Here is a 19,022-nt window from a genome sequence, read left to right as displayed (position 1 = left end):
TCCTTCTAGGGCCCGGACTCGTGGCTCGCCGCGCTCCTGGCCTGCCTCCGCCCTCCCCTCCCCTTCTCTGGTTTTGCCTGGGGGCGGGGGTGAGGCGCCACTGCGCTTCGCCGTGGCTGCTCCTCCAGGATGGGCTCAGCCTGGGCCCGTCTCGGAGGAGCGGCTGGGGGGGCGGCGGTGGATGGGGGGGCGGCGGTGGACAGTGCGGCTCGCCGCGCTCCTTGGAGCCGTTTCCCCCCTCCCCCTAGCTCCACCCCAGTGTCTCCTGGCTCCACCCCCAAAGTCTCCTGGCTCCACCCCCAAAGTCCCCAGATATTTCGGGGAATGGACTTGGCAACCCTATTTGTATCCCCTTGTTTCGGTGTAAGACCATACTTTCTCTTTTCCCCTCTTACCTTTCCAGTGCTGCAAACTCCAGCATTTTTATTTGCTTTATGTTCACAGACTAGAATACTTGACAAATCTGGTTAGGAATTCTGGCTTGTTGGCAGGAAACAAACCCTAATGCATTTAGAACACCTGGATCCTAATATCACATTCAACTGTGGACAGATTGAAGACTTTCTAAATTAGAAAGTCTGCAATTTCTGTGTGATATGTGGGAGGAAATGCAAGATGGGAGAAGGGAAGGAGCATGTGAGACCAAAAATTCCAGGCCTTTCTCATGCATAAATTGTGCTGATTTGTGATTTATGAGTACAACAGAAGTCTTAGCAGTTCCCAAACAGAAAACAAAAAGAGCTGCCTACTAAAAGGAAATCCTAGCCCAGTTTTAGATGCTCTTCTTCTGAAGCACAGGGCATATATTTTAGAGTGCACTATCCCATCTAAATTAATAGTTCTGTGTATTTTCAGAGAATGGTACTGATAGACCTAAGGAAGAATGCAGATGGAATCGGAATGGAAAAGTTTTGTTAGGAAAAAAGTGTTCTGTTTTTTCCATTCTGTTTCCGGATGGTAATAGTAAAAAGCAGAGGCATGCATATATGTAATGTACACGTATGGCAAAACTCATAAAATACAGCAAAACCAATAGTTGTTTTACAGAAGAGTCCTGCTGCAAAATCATAACTGGAGAGATGACTCCTCTGTGTTGCCAGAAGGAGCTACAGTGTATTTCTGTTTAAGTGTTAAACCAGTTCCCCTGAAAATCAGGAACACACATCTGTAGTGGTGTTGGAAAGTGTCATCAAGTTGTAGTCAACCTATGACGACTCCATAGGGTTTTCAAAGAAGTGTTCCATTGTATTGGTTTTGCTCTTGGTGTCTTTGGTGTTAAGGTTGGACAGAAAATTTGTATTAAATTCTGTTCTACATTATTTTGGGGCTATAACTTAAAACTGGTGGTAGGGAGACCTATACATTTGATTTTCAGGTCTTGTGGCGCCCAACTTTCTCTTCCGCCCCTACCCTTCTGGCGGCCGTTGCCTTGCTTCCCTGGGGGGGGGGAAGCCTCCCTTATGGCAGCAAGGGGGCCTCAGATCAGGTGAGGGACCAGGTTAAGCTCACCTGGCTTCCAATGGCTGGTGTGGCTTGTCTTGCTCTCTCTCTGCACAGCCCCTTCCCTGTAGTCAGCTCCACCTCTCTCATCATTGACCCTCTCCATTGCTGCCTTCCCTCCCTTTATCCTTTCTAGTCCCTCTCTGTCCCCACCCCTCCACCCACCTCCCGGCCAGGCTGGGGCAGGGCTGCGTCTTCTGTGGGCCTGCCACGGCTCTTGGCTGTGAGGGGAGAAGTTGCAGCAGGTGGTGGCCCTTCCTAAAGGCTGCTGGGGTGTGCCAGCGCTTGTGGGGCTTCCCAGAGGTTGGCGGCACAGGGTGTGGCAGCCTCACGGACTGCCTAGACTTGTTGCCATGCCCGGCATCACCTGCCCCCCATTCTGGGAGTCTCTGGGCCCCCTGACGTCTTCGGCTGGCAGTGCCGACATTTTGGTGAGTGGAGGGCCCCGGGGGGAGGGGGGGCGGGGTTGGTGGTGAAGGATAGGGCCAGCCGGGCCTGGCCGGGACAGGTCTATACTATAATGTAGTATTAATATTGTTGAAATGGTTTGTTTTTCATTATTACAATATTAATCAATAATACTGACCTTCTTGTTTTCTTTCATAACACACTTTTCTTAAGGATTCAGCATTTTGTTTAGATATGGAATGACTTGTAGATGCTACTTTAGCAATAAGAACGTAAATTTAGATACAGTGGATATACATTTCCTGTGATAACTTCCTAATTTTCAGTATTAGTAAGTGAAAACAATGGATGTTGGTGGGAGAGAGTGAATGGGTACTGGCTTCTACTGCAGCCTGTTGCAAAGATGTTGTGGGATTTTGGAGCCCAGGACTATTCTTGGGACCCCCAGTTCCTTTAAGTTCTTTTATTGGTTGGGTGGGGACTGGCAAGGGGCTGAATTTAGTAAAGAGAAATAATGATACTAAAACAAAACTAATTTATTCCATTATAAGCTCTTAGGACAGAAAGCACTTCATCAATTATAAATCTTTAAGACAGGAAATATAACATTTCAATATTCAGCATATAAACAATATTTCATAAACACCCATAGTTGACATAGTACATGTGTATGAACCTAAGAGGTTCAGAAATATACAATGTTCTGGACTGGTCACCATAGTTTCACAAAGAGCGGTTGATTGCCATCCCAGATGAGATAAATCTTTAATAATTTATACTCTCTGGATTCATAGGTTCAAGCACAATGTCTGATGTCAGGCCAACACAATTTTAGCAGAAGCAAATCTCTAGTACAATTTTACTCCGAACTCATACCATAGATAAGAGAGGATGTTATGTGATAAATAGAGCATCAGGGATACCCTATCAAGGATCATTCTGAGAATCTAGAAGTCTTCAGCAGATAACTGATTGTTTTGACTTTATTTTGAGTGCGTGAGAAGTACAGAGCATAGCTGTGACCCCTGTATCAGCAAGCATTATCGGGAGGACATGTACTTACAGACTTTCACCCATCAGAAATGCATTGTGGAGACTACAGGTGCTGGGGAAGGAAATGATAGTCTTAGAAGAATATATTAGTATAATATACTGTTCTAGTTTTCCATAGGAAAACCAGATTCTCAAGGAAAATCAGCCCTAGCTTACAATGCTTTTACATTGTCTGTTAGGCTTGCCAATCCCTGGGTCCCATCGGGGGTTCTTCCGCTTTCTCGGGCTCCTTCCCGCCCCCAGTCAGCTGGCCAGCGGGGGGAAGCCCTGTCCCCAGAGGACCACGTGCCTTTGGAGGCTTCAGTCTTCGATTGAAAGGCTTCCTCTTGGGATGGTGTGTCTGTGTTACTTTGAAGAAGTTGGCAGCAACTCGTGAGTAGAGAGGCCAATCCGTTGCTTCAGAGTCGCCAGAAATGGGGTTTGTGTGTGTGTGGGGGGGAGGGAAACGTCTGCTGAGCGCTTCATTCCCTATGTGGAGATCGATTCTCATAGGGTATAATGGGGAATCGATCTGGAGGTTTCGGGGGCTCTGGGGGAGCTGTTTTTTGAGGAAGAGGCACCAAATTTTCAGTATAGTATCTAGTGCCTCTCCCCAAAGTACCCCCCAAGTTTCAAAATGATTGGACCAGGGGGTCCAATTCTATGAGCCCCAAAAGAAGGTGCCCCTATCCTTCATTATTTCCTATGGAAGGAAGACATTTAAAAAGGTGTGCTGTTCCTTTAAATGTGATGGTCAGAACTCCCTTGGAGTTCAATTATGCTTGTCACACTCTTGTTCCTGGCTCTGCCCCAATGTCTCCTGGCTCCACCCCCAAAGTCTCCTGGCTCCACCCCCAAAGTCCCCAGATATTTCTTGAATTGGACTTGGCAACCCTATTGTCTGTACTGCAAAACTCTATTAGCATTAGTTCAGGCCAGACAGAAACTCAGGCCCATGTTAATAAATTCCATACAAAAGGCACCTCAAACGTTCTCTCCAGAATGCAGAGAGATTCAAATTTAACCCCCCCCCCCTCCCCGTCATGCACACTAATTGTGGAGTAAAATGGACGAAACATGCATAAGGGTGCCGCCTTCCCCTTCCTTGTTCTTTCCTTGGAGCCCCGCTTTCTGACTCAGCTCAGATTCATAGTTTTCTTTCATCTCAGCAAGTCTAGAAATGATAATTTGCTTAGCTGCCTAGACTCCGCCATGCATATTTTGTATATGTCTTCTCATTACAACTGTTAGATCCAGGGCACAAAATAGGTAAGTGGTATCAAATCTACTTTAAAGGGCTGCTGGAACAGTTTTACAGTTTATAGTTGGAGTAAATTCTCACAATGTTCAGCATAATATCCTCACTAATTTGCAACAATGGCACCAATCTCAGTATGCTCAAAGGGACCAATGTTAGAGCAACAAGAATTCATTTAGTTACTTTAGTTATAACCTGCCTTTCTCCCGAGTGCAAATCTAAAGCAGATTGCATTCTTCTCCTTCATTTTATCCTCACAACAACCCCATGAGGTAGGTTAAGACGTCTGTGTGTGACTGGCTCAAGGTTACCAAGCAGGCTTACATAGTGGACTGAGGATTTGAACCAGGGCTTCCCAGATCCAGCAGTCTTATAATTCTGTCACTCTGACTGCCACATGTGGCAAGCAGTTCTTCCCAACCACCGGACAGCCTGTTATCTGTGATTTATCAGGCTCTCTCTGCAAGAAGTGAGACATTCACATGCAATTTACACAAATAATAAAACTGGCTTTACTGTGTCTCTCTGTGTATTCCTTTTATCTAATCATGGTTGAACTAAATCTTGTTTAAACCATTGAATTTTTGTGCTTATTGACTTTTAATTTTGTGGCTTACAAAGATGTTGATTAGGTTGGGGCAGGGCTTTTTTTGTGGGAAAAGCCAGCAGGAACTCATTTGCATATTAGGGCACTGTTTTGCACAGGGGTTTTTTTGTAGAAAAAGCCCTGTAGAAACTCATTTGCATATTAGGCCACACCCTCTGACACCAAGTCAGCCGGAACTGCGTTCCTGTGTGTTCCTGCTCAAAAAAAAGCCCTGGGTTGCAGAAAGGTGAGCTGAGATCATTCCCAATTTTTGTGATAGAAAAACTCACCATGTTGCATTGTTTTACTGGTCATGAAAATCGGTTCTAGAAACTTTTTGCTGGATTTCTGATTTAGGTTATTTTATGGAAGAATGCCAGCTGACATATTTTAAAATGTTAAGAGGTAACTACAGGTCAGTTACTTTCTAAACAGCGTAATATGGTCTGCAGGATAGGAGTTTACAGTAACACCTACTGTAATTACTGCAGTTGAAGTGCTGATCTCAAAGGTCAGAATCCTATATTTTTAGAATGCCATTTCCACGTTTTACCTGAATTTGTCCGTGGGGACATCACACTTAAAATGTAAAAAGCACAGGCTTGGAAACAACATTCATTTATATCAAATAAGCTGAGCACATATATATTTAGGGCTGTAGCCTAAAGCTTTAGACCCAAACGGGCTTTTTGGTGAGCAACTGCTATATATATTTATACTTACACATTAGTATGTTTTGGTGTTGGAGCCTTTTATCTCACTAATGTGTCACCTCATTTGTAAAGAAGGGATGATATTGCCCTATTAATACTAATTTTCAGAGCAACCATCCCATCATCCAAATAGCAATGATACTTTGTCTGTAAGCCAATAAAATGATTGACTTTCCAAACTGTGTAATTAGTCTCATTTATGGTATCCAACTGTTGTATAGTCTCTTACAGTAAACTCTCTACTATCAATATTGGTTCATAATCTCACAGACAATAATAGGTTAGATTTACAATGAAAATCACACCTGCACAATGTTAATTTACTTCTATGAAGCCACCATGGCTCCTGTGGATACTTGTGCAAAGAGAAACTGTCCCCAAACTGCAGTGACAGACTTCAACAGGCCCCTTTGGAGTTCTAACCTGAATGGTCTGTACGTAAAAACAAAGATCCAGTGTTATAGTCCGGTGGCTGCTCAGTCACGTAAATGAAATAGAAGCTCCGTGCTGCTGCAAACCTGGGAACTCTTCCATCTCTGCTGGGGTCTGTATGCGGGGATGCAGACAACTTGTCCAACCAGACAGGTCTGTTCAACAGTTGGAGTGGAGAAAAAAAGGGAGAACTCGTCTACTGGTTCCAGATGGTTTCGTGTTCATGCACTTCGTCAACTCCCTCCTTCTGGGTCATTCACCTGGAACTAATAAACCAATATACAGCAAGCAAGTCTTTGTGTAAATAGGATGTATCCCTTTTAAATTTCTGAAGCAGTTGGTTTGCACTTGTTGATCATTGTCTCCTCTGACATTTTTCATGCTCTTTAAAATATCCTTTGACTTCAGTTGAGCAAAAACCGTTTTGGCAAGAATCAGTACTGAGCAGAACAGGCCGTATCTGCTAATATATTGCGTATTATCTCGCTTGGGGTGAGTAGGAACTCACACAATGTATGATACAAGCACTGTAATCTAATAGCAGCATAAAATGGGAGGAGTAGATGCACATATTGCTTTATATTGTTTATTAGTTCTGGGTGGATTACCCAGAAGGAGGGAGTTGATGAAATACATGAACACAAAACCATCTGGTAGAGTTCTCCCTTTTTTCTCTGCTCTTGGTGTAGTTTGGTGTAGTGGTTAAGTGTGCGGACTCTTATCTGAGAGAACCGGGTTTGATTCCCCACTCCTCCACTTGCACCTGCTGGAATGGCCTTGGGTCAGCCATAGCTCTCTTATCTGGGAGAACCGGGTTTGATTCCCCACTCCTCCACTTGCACCTGCTGGAATGGCCTTGGGTCAGCCATAGCTCTCTTATCTGGGAGAACCGGGTTTGATTCCCCACTCCTCCACTTGCACCTGCTGGAATGGCCTTGGGTCAGCCATAGCTCTGGCAGAAGTTGTCCTTGAAAGTGCAGCTGCTGTGAGAGCCCTCTCCAGCCCCACCCACCTCACAGGGTGTCTGTTGTGGGGGAGGAAGGGAAAGGATATTGTGAGCCACTCTGAGACTCTTTGGAGTGGAGGGCGGGATATAAATCCAATATCTTCATCTACCTCACAGGGTATCTGTTGTGGGGGAGGAAGGGAAAAGAGATTGTGAGCCGCTCTGAGACTCTTCGGAGAGGAGGGCGGGATATAAATCCAATATCTTCATCTACCTCACAGGGTGTCTGTTGTGGGGGAGGAAGGTAAAGGAGATTGTGAGCCGCTCTGAGACTCTTCGGAGTGGAGGGCGGGATATAAATCCAATATATTCATCTTCTTCTGCTCTTATTATTGAACAGACCTATCTGGTTGGAGATGTTGACTGCATCCCTGCATACAAAGCCCAGTGAAGGGGGAAGAGTTCCCGGGTTTGCAGCAGCACAGAGCGTCTATTTAATTTATGTGACTGAGCAGCTGCCAGTCTGTAACACTGGATCTTTGTTTTTGCATACAGATTGTTCAGGTTAGAACTCCAAGGGGGGGCTGCTGAAGTCTGTCATTGCAGTTTGGGTACAGTTTCTTTTTGCACAAGTATCTATAGCAGGGGTGGCCAATGGTAGCTCTCCAGATATTTTTTTTGTCACGCTGGCTGGGGCTGATGGAAGTTGTAGGCAAGAAAAAAAACATCTGGAGAGTTACTGTTGGCCACCCCTGATCTACAGGAGCTGTTGCAGCTTTGGAGAAGTAAATTAACATTGTGCATGTGTGATTTCCATTGTAAATATAACCTATAATTGTTTGTGAGATTATGATCAATATTGACAGTAGAGAGTTTATTATAAGAGATTGCACAACAGTTGGATACTATAAATGAGACTTCACAATTTGGAAAGTCAATAGCTATACTGAGAGAGCCAGTTTGGTGTAGTGGTTAAGTGTGCAGACTCTTATCTGGGAGAACCGGGTTTGATTCCCCACTCTTCCACTTACACCTGCTGGAATGGCCTTGGGTCAGCCATAGCTATCGCAGGAGCTATCCTTGAAAGGGCAGCTGCTGTGAGAGCCCTCTCAGCCCCACCTACTTCACAGGGTGTCTGTTGTTGAGGGAGAAGATATAGGGGATTGTAAGCCACTCTGAGTCTCTTATTCAGAGAGAAGGGCAGGGTATAAATCTGCAATTCTTCTTCTTCTTCATTGGTTTACAGTCTGTGTATCTTCAATATTTAGTTGTCTGTTCATACTGATCCTGTCGCTTTTCTATGGTATCCTTCCATCCAAACCATACTGTGATTTACCATTTTTTTTCATTCAAGGTTTACAATACCCTCTCCCTTTATGTCCTATTGCATCATTTATTCAGTTATTTCCTACACCAGCATCATACAAAACATAGGAGGCAATTTTGCTTTTCTCCTATATTACTTTACATTCAGTATACGTTGCTTTCGGTTTATTGCGCCTAGCTAAAAATAAGAAACGTTTGATTAAAAATTGAATTCCTCCCAAATTTTGATTTGACGTATTTCAAATATTGGAAAAAAAAAATAGGGAGGAGGCTTTATCGTTTGAGTTCAGGTGGATTGGCTCATCCTAGTTTGAATAATGTAGATGAAGAAATAAGACATCAAATTCCTCATTTGGTTGCCAGTATGTATAATATTGTGGGTATGCTTTTCAAACAGGTCTTTTCCCTTCAATCCAGTATTTATTAGTACAATGTGTAGTGTGGAAGATTTATACACACACATTTTAATTGGTTTAACCATTGATGTCTTTGCTTTCTCTAGGCCGGATCCGTACAAGAAGGCAAAGCTCTGGAAGCGCCACAAGCATTACCTCAACACCTGCTGACACTCGAGGCCGCAGCCGAGCTAAAGTAGTTTCACAGTCCCAACGTAAGAAGCCGTATAGTCTGGTTCTGTCCAGGAGGAAGCTTAGTTTCCCCAATGGTTTTCAGTGCTTCCGTTAACAGAAACTGAATTTTCAATCTGGGCAGATTCCTTCATTATATTTCATTTGGGTCAACCATCTTCTCTAAAGGCTTAACCTAAAGCTTGGCGAAATTAGCTTTATCTTCATGGCATTAGTTGGCTTCAGGAAACATCTCTTGAATCTCTCTATATCTCCACCATCTCTATACACTCTTTATTTTACTTAGATTAACCTACTCAGTCATAGCGAATGGACAATGAACACATTGCTTGAATTTATTTGCCTTGTATATATACACGAAGTCCGGTGTGTACGTGATCTTAAACCTAGACTTTAAAGAACCATTCCTTCATTAGAGAGTGTTTCTTTTCTCTAGTATCTGCCTAATAATTATGCCAGAAGATGCTGGTTAAACAGCTTGCATTAACTTTCTGTTGAGAGATCAGGTCTGCAGAATCTGTGCATTTCGGAGTAATTTCTAATAATAATAATAATTATTATTTTTTATTTATATCCCGCCCTCCCCGCCAAGGCAGGCTCAGGGCGGCTTACGGACATGGAAAGTGCCATGATTACAATAAATACATTATACAATAAAATACATTTAAATAATTTAATTAAAACCATAAGAAGAAGAAGAAGATATTGGATTTCCATCCCGCCCTCCACTCCGAAGAGTCTCAGAGCGGCTCACAATCTCCTTTACCTTCCTCCCCCACAACAGACACCCTGTGAGGTGGGTGGGGCTGGAGAGGGCTCTCACAGCAGCTGCCCTTTCAAGGACAACCTCTGCCAGAGCTATGGCGGACCCAAGGCCATGCTAGCAGGTGCAAGTGGAGGAGTGGGGAATCAAACCCGGTTCTCCCAGATAAGAGTCCGCACACTTAACCATTACACCAAACTGGCTCACTTAACCATTACGCCAAACAGTTAAAGTGCTATAATACAAGACAGTATGTATCAGATGGCTAGGTGTTACTTCAGGATTCAATCTTGTAGGCCATTTGAAAAAGGACAGTTTTACAGGCCCTGCGGAACTGATTATAGTCCCGCAGGGCTCGAACCTCCGCTGGTAATTGATTCCACCAATGGGGAGCCGTTATTGAGAAGGCCTGCTCTCGAGTTGTTTTCAGTTTGGCCTCCTTTGGTCCAGGGATTTTTAAGAGATTTTGGGAGCTAGATCTCAGTGCTCTCTGGGGGATATATGGAGAGAGGCGGTCCCTAAGGTAGACAGGTCCTCGGCCATAAAGGGCTTTAAAGGTAATAGCCAGCACCTTGTAACGAACTCGGAACACGATTTCTAGCATTTTAGGAATAGGAGGATGCCTTCCTTGGAATGGGAAGAATATGGCTCTTCCTGTCACTGGAACTTTGTTTTGATTGCTTGAGTTTTGACATTGATGGTAATAAACGTTCATTTGTCTAAAAAGTTTAGATTTGTTGACAAATAATATGTGATTGTCTGCTCCTATGACCCTGGACTATGAGCCTGATGAGTTGAAATGGCATCATATAGTCCGTGAGGCACCCATGAATTTCCAGCTTACTACTTATTCTGGTTTCTGCATTAGGGAAGGGCATGAACCAAAACTAATCATGAACTGGACCCAGTTCATGGTTTGCAAGCCTTGGTTCGTGCCGATTCCTATACGAACCTCCCAGGACCATCAACGTGGTTTTGGAGTTTCGTGGGGTTTGTGGTGGGAAGCCGGGGAAAGTGAGAGGAATAGATGCAAGCCATTTCAGCAACCTCTGTCACTCCCCCATGTTTGCAAGCATTCCCTTTAAATGGGTTTTGTAAGTAGATGCCACATGGGAGTGGAGGCCAAGTGGCAAATTTGCCGCTTGGCCTCCATTCCCACGCAGCACCCGCTTTCAAACGGGCACCACACAGGAGTGGAGATCAAGTGGCAAATTTGCTGGTAGGCTTCCCCTGTGGCACTCGTTGCCAAACCAATTTAAAAACAACAATCCAACTATTTGGAGAAATTTCTGGACTTTTAATAAAACTAAATCCATATTCAATCCACTAAATCCTTAAACAACACTACTTCAAAAAATTAAAGGTGAAATGTGAAATTAAATGTGAAATAGGAATTAAGCTGTGGAGATACCTATATATATTCATCCCTCCAAAAATTCAAGACTTATTTTTATCCAACTTTCATAGATTTCGATCTGAATTTAAAAAAAAAACACTAACTAAATGGAATTCTAAAATGGTTAGCTGGGCTGGCTGAATAAGTATAATTAAATCTTTTATTTAATATTATTTATTTATTTATTATTATTTATGTATAATAATTTATTATTAAATATTATTCCAAAATATTTATTCTTATTTAGAACCTTACCAATTCTAATCCCTAAAGAAGTTCTAAATAAATGGCAAAGATACATAAATAAATATTTATGGGCATATAAAAAAACCCAGAGTTAAATTTGCAACCCTTTCTAGAACTATAAACCAAGGTGGTCGAGACATACACATTCTGAAACTTTACTATGAAGCTAGATCCAACTTTACTATGACGATTGTCAGTGAGCAATATTGCTGTAAAGCGAGGATTGCGCTTAGCCCTTTGTAACTGACCTTACGTTGTATTTTGTCTGTGTTCTACATTGTTTGAAAATCAGGAAAAACGTTTTTACTAACAAATACTTGACAGGTGAGGGTTGTGACAAAGAATCTGACCTCGAGGTGTATGACATTTGTGTTTTTAGTGTTGATATATGGACCCACAAATTCAGCCCCACCACACTAACCCCTCTAACTTTTCTGTGAGTGGTAACAACTTTGCATGATCCTGCTATATTGCACCTAGTGGTAATTGCTCTTCTTATGATAGTATGATAATTGCTATGATATCATAGCATGTGCTCGCCCATGTTCTGATCCCATAGATCCCAGCATTATGCTCGTGCTGCAGTTGTTTCACAAGCAGTTATTTGTCAGCGGGTGAAATCAGGCCGTGGAAGAGTGTGTTTTTGTGTGTGTGTGTGTGAGAGAGAAAGAGCTTACACAAATGTCTTGCTGTGTAGATTTAATACATAACATGCTGGATGATGTCAGCAGTGATGTGTTTTATAGAAAAGCAACTCACAATGTGTGCGACTAGCAATGCTTACTGGATTTTGTATTGTCTCACTGTCCTTAATTCACTTTCTGCCTGTCCTTTGGTCTGCTCTCCTAACGCAGGATCCAGATCAGCTAACCCTGCCGGTGGTAAGGAACACCTTGTTTTTTCACCCCGTTTCCTTCTCTGTGCTGTCTTTCACACTGTTTTGATCTATTTCGGTTTTGACAGACTTGGTCCTCTTTATTTCCTCCGGAGGTTCCTAATATAAAAATGAAAATCCATTCTTGATAGTATACTTACAAATCTTTAGTACTGTCCAATTTGCTGGGATGATGATTATCCACCACCGCTTCATAATTCTATTTATTTTTGTGAGATCTGGCCAGTAAAAGTTCAAAGGAAGGTTTCATTTTATGGCGTACGAGCTATGACAAGTTTGTCCTAAGGCATGGAGCTGAGGATATGGTACAGAGACTAGTGTATGTTGACCCAGAACAGGGCAATGTTTGGTATGTAGTTGTTAGGTAGGTTGACACATGATTTAGAAAGCCTAAGGAGGATGTAGTAAAATCTTCAGATGCTTATAGCAGTGGAAAATGCATAGGTTGAACAATGCATGCAATGAGTTCAGTGGAACAAGCCTCTTTTCCTTCTCCCTCTGCCTTTTTGGGGTCCCCAAAGTTTTTCCTGAACGTTGGAGAGGGAGTTACTTGGGAATGAAGTGGAACGCAGTGCACAATACTACACCTCAAGGAGCAGTTAACAGATCTTAACTCCACCCACCCCTTCTCACTTGTTTCAGCTCATTTACAAAGTGGTAAGAGCTTGCTCAAGTGCCTACACACAAGCCACCCCCATCCCCGCACCATGCTGCATCACACTCTGTTCCTGTTGATGTTTTTAAGAGGGGAACATTTTCCCCAACACACACGCACCATCTTGCTTTTACATGACATTATGACAAGGCATGAAAGTAATATGCCTTAGGAGCAGTTTAGGAGGTGGGATGGGATTGGGAGGGCAGCTAGAGGGGAAATGGAGAAATCTATCTGGTGAACTTGTTACTTTCGTACTACATTGAATCCAACTCGTTCTTTTGTAAACTACTCTGAGTTACTTTTTTTTTCTTGAATAAAGATTTAGAAACTTTTAAAAAATAATAAAATGAAACATGTCCATGCTTTGGACAGCAGGCCAAGAAGTGTTGATTTTTAATTGCAGTTCCCTTTTTGATGTTTTTAAGAGCCCCATGACGCAGAGTGTTAAAGCTGCAATACTGCAGTCCTGAGCTCTGCTCACGACCTGAGTTCGATCCCCGGTGGAAGCTGGGTTTTCAGGTAGCCGGCTTGAGGTTGACTCAGCCTTCCGTCCTTCCGAGGACGGTAAAATGAGTACCCAGCTTGCGGGAGGGGGGCGGGAGTGTAGATGACTGGGGAAGGCAATGGCAAACCACCCTGTAAAAAAGTCTGCCGTGAAAACGTTGTGAAAGCAACGTCACCCCAGAGTTGGAAATGACTGGTGCTTGCACAGGGGACCTTTCCTTTCCTTTGATGTTTGCAAAAGCCTTATTAACTGTTAAGTTTAGTCAATAAAAATGCTGAAAGAAATAGTGGGATTAACTTCATTGCAGGGTCCAAATTATTATATAAGTAGTTCAAGGAAATTCTTAGACTGAAACAGTCTTTTTCTTAAACAATTCCCCCCCCCCCCGCCCCAAACCAGAGTTTCCTCTAAGCTGTAGGGGTTTATGAGCAAAAGGGGCTCATAAGCTGTAGGGGTTTATGAGCAAAAATTCTACTTTGTAAGGTGTTGTGAGCTGCTGCATAATTTAGTTTGCTCTGGGGCCATCTTTCCTGAGCTAATACAAAAATGTGTGAGCAGGAGGTTAGAAAACTATGAGCTAGCTCACATTAACTCAGCTTAGGGGGAACACTTTCCCCAACACACGCGCACCATCTTGCTTTTACATGACATTATGACAAGGCATGAAAGTAACATGCTGAAAGGGAAAAAGGCCAAAAATTACCCTGGGCTTGCTCAAATAACTTAGAAACTAAGCAAGGACTGGAGAAGTATTAGAACAGTGACTCTTCAGAGCAAAGGATTGCACTGAAAATAAGGTAATCTACTCCTCCTTCAATGTATACCGTTGCACTGAAAGCCCTTTTAATGTCTCTTCCCTGTATGATTTTGTAGGGCAAGGCAAGAATTGTTTCATTGACATAACCTCTGGCTTTCCTAAAGATAGGCATTCCTTGCTCCACTGTCTTTAAAATGCTGTTTCTTAATCCAGGATGATTTTTGAGCTGCAGTGCATTGTGTTCAGCATTGTTATGAGTTACTCTGAAGAATGTGTCTGTGGTTTCTTTCTAGCTGGAAGTAGATCCAGTTCCCCTGGCAAACTCTTGGGAAGCGCATATGGCGGACTGAGCAGTGGAACGGCCAGGGGACACCCGGTGCCGTCGCCTTCTGACAAGCGCAGCAAAGTCCCAAGAAGTCAGGGCTGCAGCCGAGAGACAAGCCCAAATAGGATAGGTCTAGGTAAGATCTCTTTGACTTTAGCAGCCAGAGATTATATTTTTGTGATGTTTATTGGCAACGAAAGAACATAACATGGCACTCTAGTGTGCCAACAGATCTTGACATGGTTTGCAAGGGCATGGGCATGCTCTAATACGGTTCACAAAAAGTCACATTAACTGCTCTATGAAGGTGTGTGGTTCCAGTGTATGAGAAATCGACTGTTTGTTGCAGCGTTTGAAAATCTCTCACACTTAAGTCTTTTCACATAATTTTCATGGATTTCCACACCAAGAAAACTGGGCAGTTTAGATGGAAGTATCAGGTGGATTGATTTAAATTGCCTGGCTTTTTTAAAGCATGATTTGAATTTCGGGTTTAAAAAGTCCTTTTTATTAAAGGGATTAGTTTAAATTCTGTTTCTAATTACATTATTCAACACTGTCCTATGGCTTACGTTTTGGATATATTTGCAAGAATTATAGAACGGAATTGCTAGCTATTAAAACTTACACGATGTCTTTGGTGACTACTTCCCAAAAACATTCTGTTTCTGCTTCTCCCCACTCTTAAAAACAACTTTGTATAAGTATATATTACTCTCTTGTTGCCTCTAATAATAAAACTTGCTCCTACTATTGCAAAGTTAATTATTCGGTTTGTTTAATAGATAGTGTTTCTAATTAAGTACTATTTTGTTTCTAATTCAGTGCTATTTTGTTTGAGGCATATCCCTCGGAACATCTTGAGTAGCTGTCCAGTCACTGTAGACATGTCTAAGGAAATAGGGCTGGATAAAAAATTTTAAGTAGATTAACAAATTGTGCATGAATCTTTCTTCATTCATGGTCTGCCTGTTTCCATATAAAACATGTGTTGCTTTGGCAAATCTTACTTTAAAATAGAAATTATAGTGTACAAGTCATCGGTGTAGAACTGGGACATGTCGGCAGTAGGAGAGGGGAAATTGGGACCGGATACAGATAATGTCATCAGGAGTTTAGAAGTCAGCAGGCAAAAAGTGGAATTGCAAAAGTAGACAGGACTAGAGAGGGAAAACAAGGAATAAAAACTTTAGCTACTGGAGAGGGTGTGAGCAGAGGATTCAGCCAAAACCTTAATGGGAAGTGTGTGTAGAATGGTAAGAGGGTCGGGGTCCAAAGCATACCAGTATTGAGGGAGATGAGCCGAGAGATCTGAGCCATGGCAGAATACAAATCAGGGCAGACAAGACACAGATAGAAAGGCTTAAGAGAAAGATCAAGGGACCAGCACCAAGCCATTAAGTACAGTGAAAAATTTGCCCATAGTTCTTTAACTTGCCAGCTGACGCTTACACAACCTCACAAAATTAAGGCAGTACTCTAGAACATCGTGATCCTAAACTAAAGCTTGGATTTTTGTGTGTGTGTGATACCAGTTTTCTCTGTCGCTACTGCTTGACACTAACATCCGAGGACTGTCACCTTTGACACAATAGGAAAACATACTTGTCGTTTGTCCTCTGTGTTAAGTGGAATTTATAGCAAATCCCCTCTCTTTGCAACATTTATTTCTCCTCTCTCCCAACATTAGGAGAATTGCGTATGACAAAACTTTGATCGCATTCTGGGCATCCTGATACTCAGTCAAGCTGGGCTTTAATTCGTTGTTTATCATTCAGCCTTAGTATTCAGATTATCCAGTGGTTCATTGAATCCAAATTTTGCAAGCATGGGAAGAGGGCTTGCAAGCAGATAATGTGTCAGCAGCTGTTCTAGTCTTCCTCTTCACTCCATACTTTGGACTAACTAAATATATTAAAGAACTGTATACTACACAACCCTTGCTGTGTGAATAGATCCTTGGGCTACTTAGCTAACTGTATAAAGCAAATGACTGCCTTTGAGACCACATTCTTGGCTCCTATGACACTCCTTTTTCACTTTTTTCTGGTTGCTGCGGAGGCTGACTTCCTCTGTGAAGTTTGCTGCCTTTGTCACTAGCATTTCTCCTTCGCAAGAGCTCCACGTTTAAAACATTAGTCTTCCAGACAAAGTACTAGTAGAGGAAGTGAGCGCCGTAGCAGCAGACAGCCTCGACAGCACCCGGAAAGACATGAGAAGGGAATGATGTCATAGGATCCAAACCGTTGGTCCTATTCCCCAGACGTGAATTCTTCAAGAATTCTGTAAGCGTGTTTCATCTTCCATCTTTGGTGCAGCCCCACATTGAGACTCTGCCTGTGCAGGCCGGCTGTGAAATAAACTTGTCTAGCTCTAAAAGCTATTGCAGGGGTGCCCCTCCCCTCTGGAGCCAACGCAGTGCTTTTTCCCACCCAAAATGTGATGTGCTGCAGAGGCAGGTGCCCCCTTCTCTCAGTTCCTTTTTGGCTGCTGCTTGAATAGGAGAGTGTCTTTGCTCTTCCTGTCTCAACAGAGTGAGGTTTTTTCTTGTTGTTTCTTATTCTTTGGGCTACTTGTCCTGTTCATGGACATTTATTTATTTATTTATTTATTTAATGACTTATATCCCGCCCTTCCCAACAAGTGGCTCAGGGCGGCTCACAACACAAGAATCTGACATAAATACATTTTAAGCATAAAAACATTTAAATTTTAAACATTGAACCATTTAAAACATTTAAAACATTTAGAACATTGGGGATAGCAGACATCTAATGTAACTACGCTCAGCATCTTGTATCAGCTAGTCATAGGCCAGCCGGAAGAGGGTTGTCTTACAGGCCCTGCGGAACTGGGCAAGGTCCCGCAGGGCCCTCACCTCTTCCGGCAGCTGGTTCCACCAGGAGGGGGCCGTAATAGAAAAGGCCCGGTCCCTTGTAGATTTTAAGCGGGCTTCCTTTGGCCCGGGGATAACCAGGAGATTTTGAGTTCCTGATCTCAGTACTCTCTGGGGAACATGTGGGGAGAGACGGTCCTTTGCATTTGCAAAACTGCAACATGGTTGGCACATTTGTGATGCATTACATGTTGGACCTGCAGGTGAAGAAGGATGCAGATGTGGGAAAAGTGGCTCTCTGGTCTTCCTTTCAGTGAGAGCACCTCCTCCATTGCTAATGGTCCTAATGTGGCTCTGCATCAAGACAGAAGATGAAAATAGAGTTGCACTTACCTGTAACTGTTGTTCATCAATGTCTTCTGTGCAGACACACGTTCCTTCCTTCCTGCCTCACTTGGAATTCTCACATGTTCTTCTTCTTGTGTGGAAGTTTGCAGCAGTCTTGCAGAAACTGAGGGAAGGGGGGCACATGACTCTGGAACACATTATGGGAAAAACTAGAGTGGAGCGGTAGCCCCATGATATCTTTTAGAGCTGGAAAAGTTTATTCTGCGGCCTATCTGGACGGGTGCAATCCCAGTGTGTGTCTGCACAGAAGATGTTGATGAACAACAATTACAGGTAAGTGCAACTCTGTTTTCATTTGTTGTTTAATTATTTCTACTTCTTATGCATACAGCATCTTTACACCATATCACCCCACTTTCCCAAATTCTTTATAATCTCAGATTTAACAATGGAGGGAGAACTGGAGGAAGACGGGGACAGACAGATGAGGGCAGGAAAGAACAAATGAAAGTAAATGAAGTTGTACATAGAGTTTGCATTAATTAGGCAGGGAGATGCTGGTTAAACAAAGACTGAGAGGCTGTTTGAAAGAAGTGACCTTAATGATCTCAAGGCACTATTTATCTTCTGCTTTTACTTGCCCCACTCAGTGGAAGGACTTTCTAGGGCACACAGTTGTGGCTGTAGTTAGATATTTCAGTAGATTTCTTGCAGCTTGAGCAAGCCAATATAATGTTGAAAAAAGAAACAGGAGAGAAGAGAGAGAACTTAAAGTGACCGCCTATAACAAGCATATAAGCTAACATTAATTGTATGTATCTGATGGATTATGGGTTGTCAGACTTCAGATTTCTCCCTTTTTGATATTTTATTTTTGCAATATTCCTAGACCCTTGTCACAAATATTTTATTTATTAGTCTAGAGAAGATAAAGTTATTCCACTGTGGTTGTTTTAGCCACAGTCATTTAAATATGCTTTTTGCATGTCTAGCTCTATTTTCAATGAAGACCTTCTGTTGCCTTTACCAGGATGCCAGCTGGGATTGCCTGCCAGGCAGGCCTCCCAGGTGTGCTGGTTTTTAACACAAAAAGCTCAGCCTGACATGCAGGGCAATTGGTTTGTGACACACCAGACACGGCTTCTGCCGCTGGAATTTTCTAATGTCCGTTATGACCATGAATGTGACTTTGCTGTCTAAGCTTTGTGTCCTCATTAAACTTGTGTTCACCTTCTCTGAAACTCTCCATGCTGCATGCTAGCACGGAGCAGCCGTATCCCCCGACCCAGCGTGAGTCAGGGGTGCAGCCGCGATACCAGCCGTGAGAGCAGCCGAGATACAAGCCCTGCTCGGGGCTTCCCTCCACTTGGTGAGTACCTGCAGGCAATGGAGCTTCTCAAGGCCCTTTCCCTTTCCCTTTTTCTTGTTATCCGCTCAAGACGTTGCTAGGTGGAATGAGCTTGTTTTCCTCTTTTTACCTCCCTTCCCTTCCTCCTTTCTAATCC

General features: G+C 43.0%; 1 protein-coding gene across 17 annotated transcripts in view; it reads left to right on the top strand.

The window, feature by feature from the left end:
• The window catches only part of CLASP1 (cytoplasmic linker associated protein 1), a 400,778-nt gene that overhangs the window by 215,493 nt on the left and 166,263 nt on the right, over nucleotides 1-19,022 (top strand). For 8 of the 17 annotated variants that reach the window (XM_060262849.1, XM_060262858.1, XM_060262860.1 and 5 more), the window contains 4 exons: nucleotides 8,704-8,811; nucleotides 12,048-12,074; nucleotides 14,302-14,469; nucleotides 18,779-18,886. In XM_060262849.1, coding sequence (XP_060118832.1) covers nucleotides 8,704-8,811; nucleotides 12,048-12,074; nucleotides 14,302-14,469; nucleotides 18,779-18,886 — 411 coding nt within the window. The remainder of the gene's footprint in view (nucleotides 1-8,703; nucleotides 8,812-12,047; nucleotides 12,075-14,301; nucleotides 14,470-18,778; nucleotides 18,887-19,022) is intronic. The other 9 variants (XM_060262862.1, XM_060262855.1, XM_060262861.1 and 6 more) reach the window with 3 other exon arrangements.

The sequence above is a fragment of the Heteronotia binoei genome, chromosome 21 (genome assembly GCF_032191835.1).
Source record: "Heteronotia binoei isolate CCM8104 ecotype False Entrance Well chromosome 21, APGP_CSIRO_Hbin_v1, whole genome shotgun sequence".
Classification (NCBI taxonomy): domain Eukaryota; kingdom Metazoa; phylum Chordata; class Lepidosauria; order Squamata; family Gekkonidae; genus Heteronotia; species Heteronotia binoei.
Note: the sequence above shows the minus strand (reverse complement) of the source record. Positions and strands in the feature narration are given on the sequence as shown.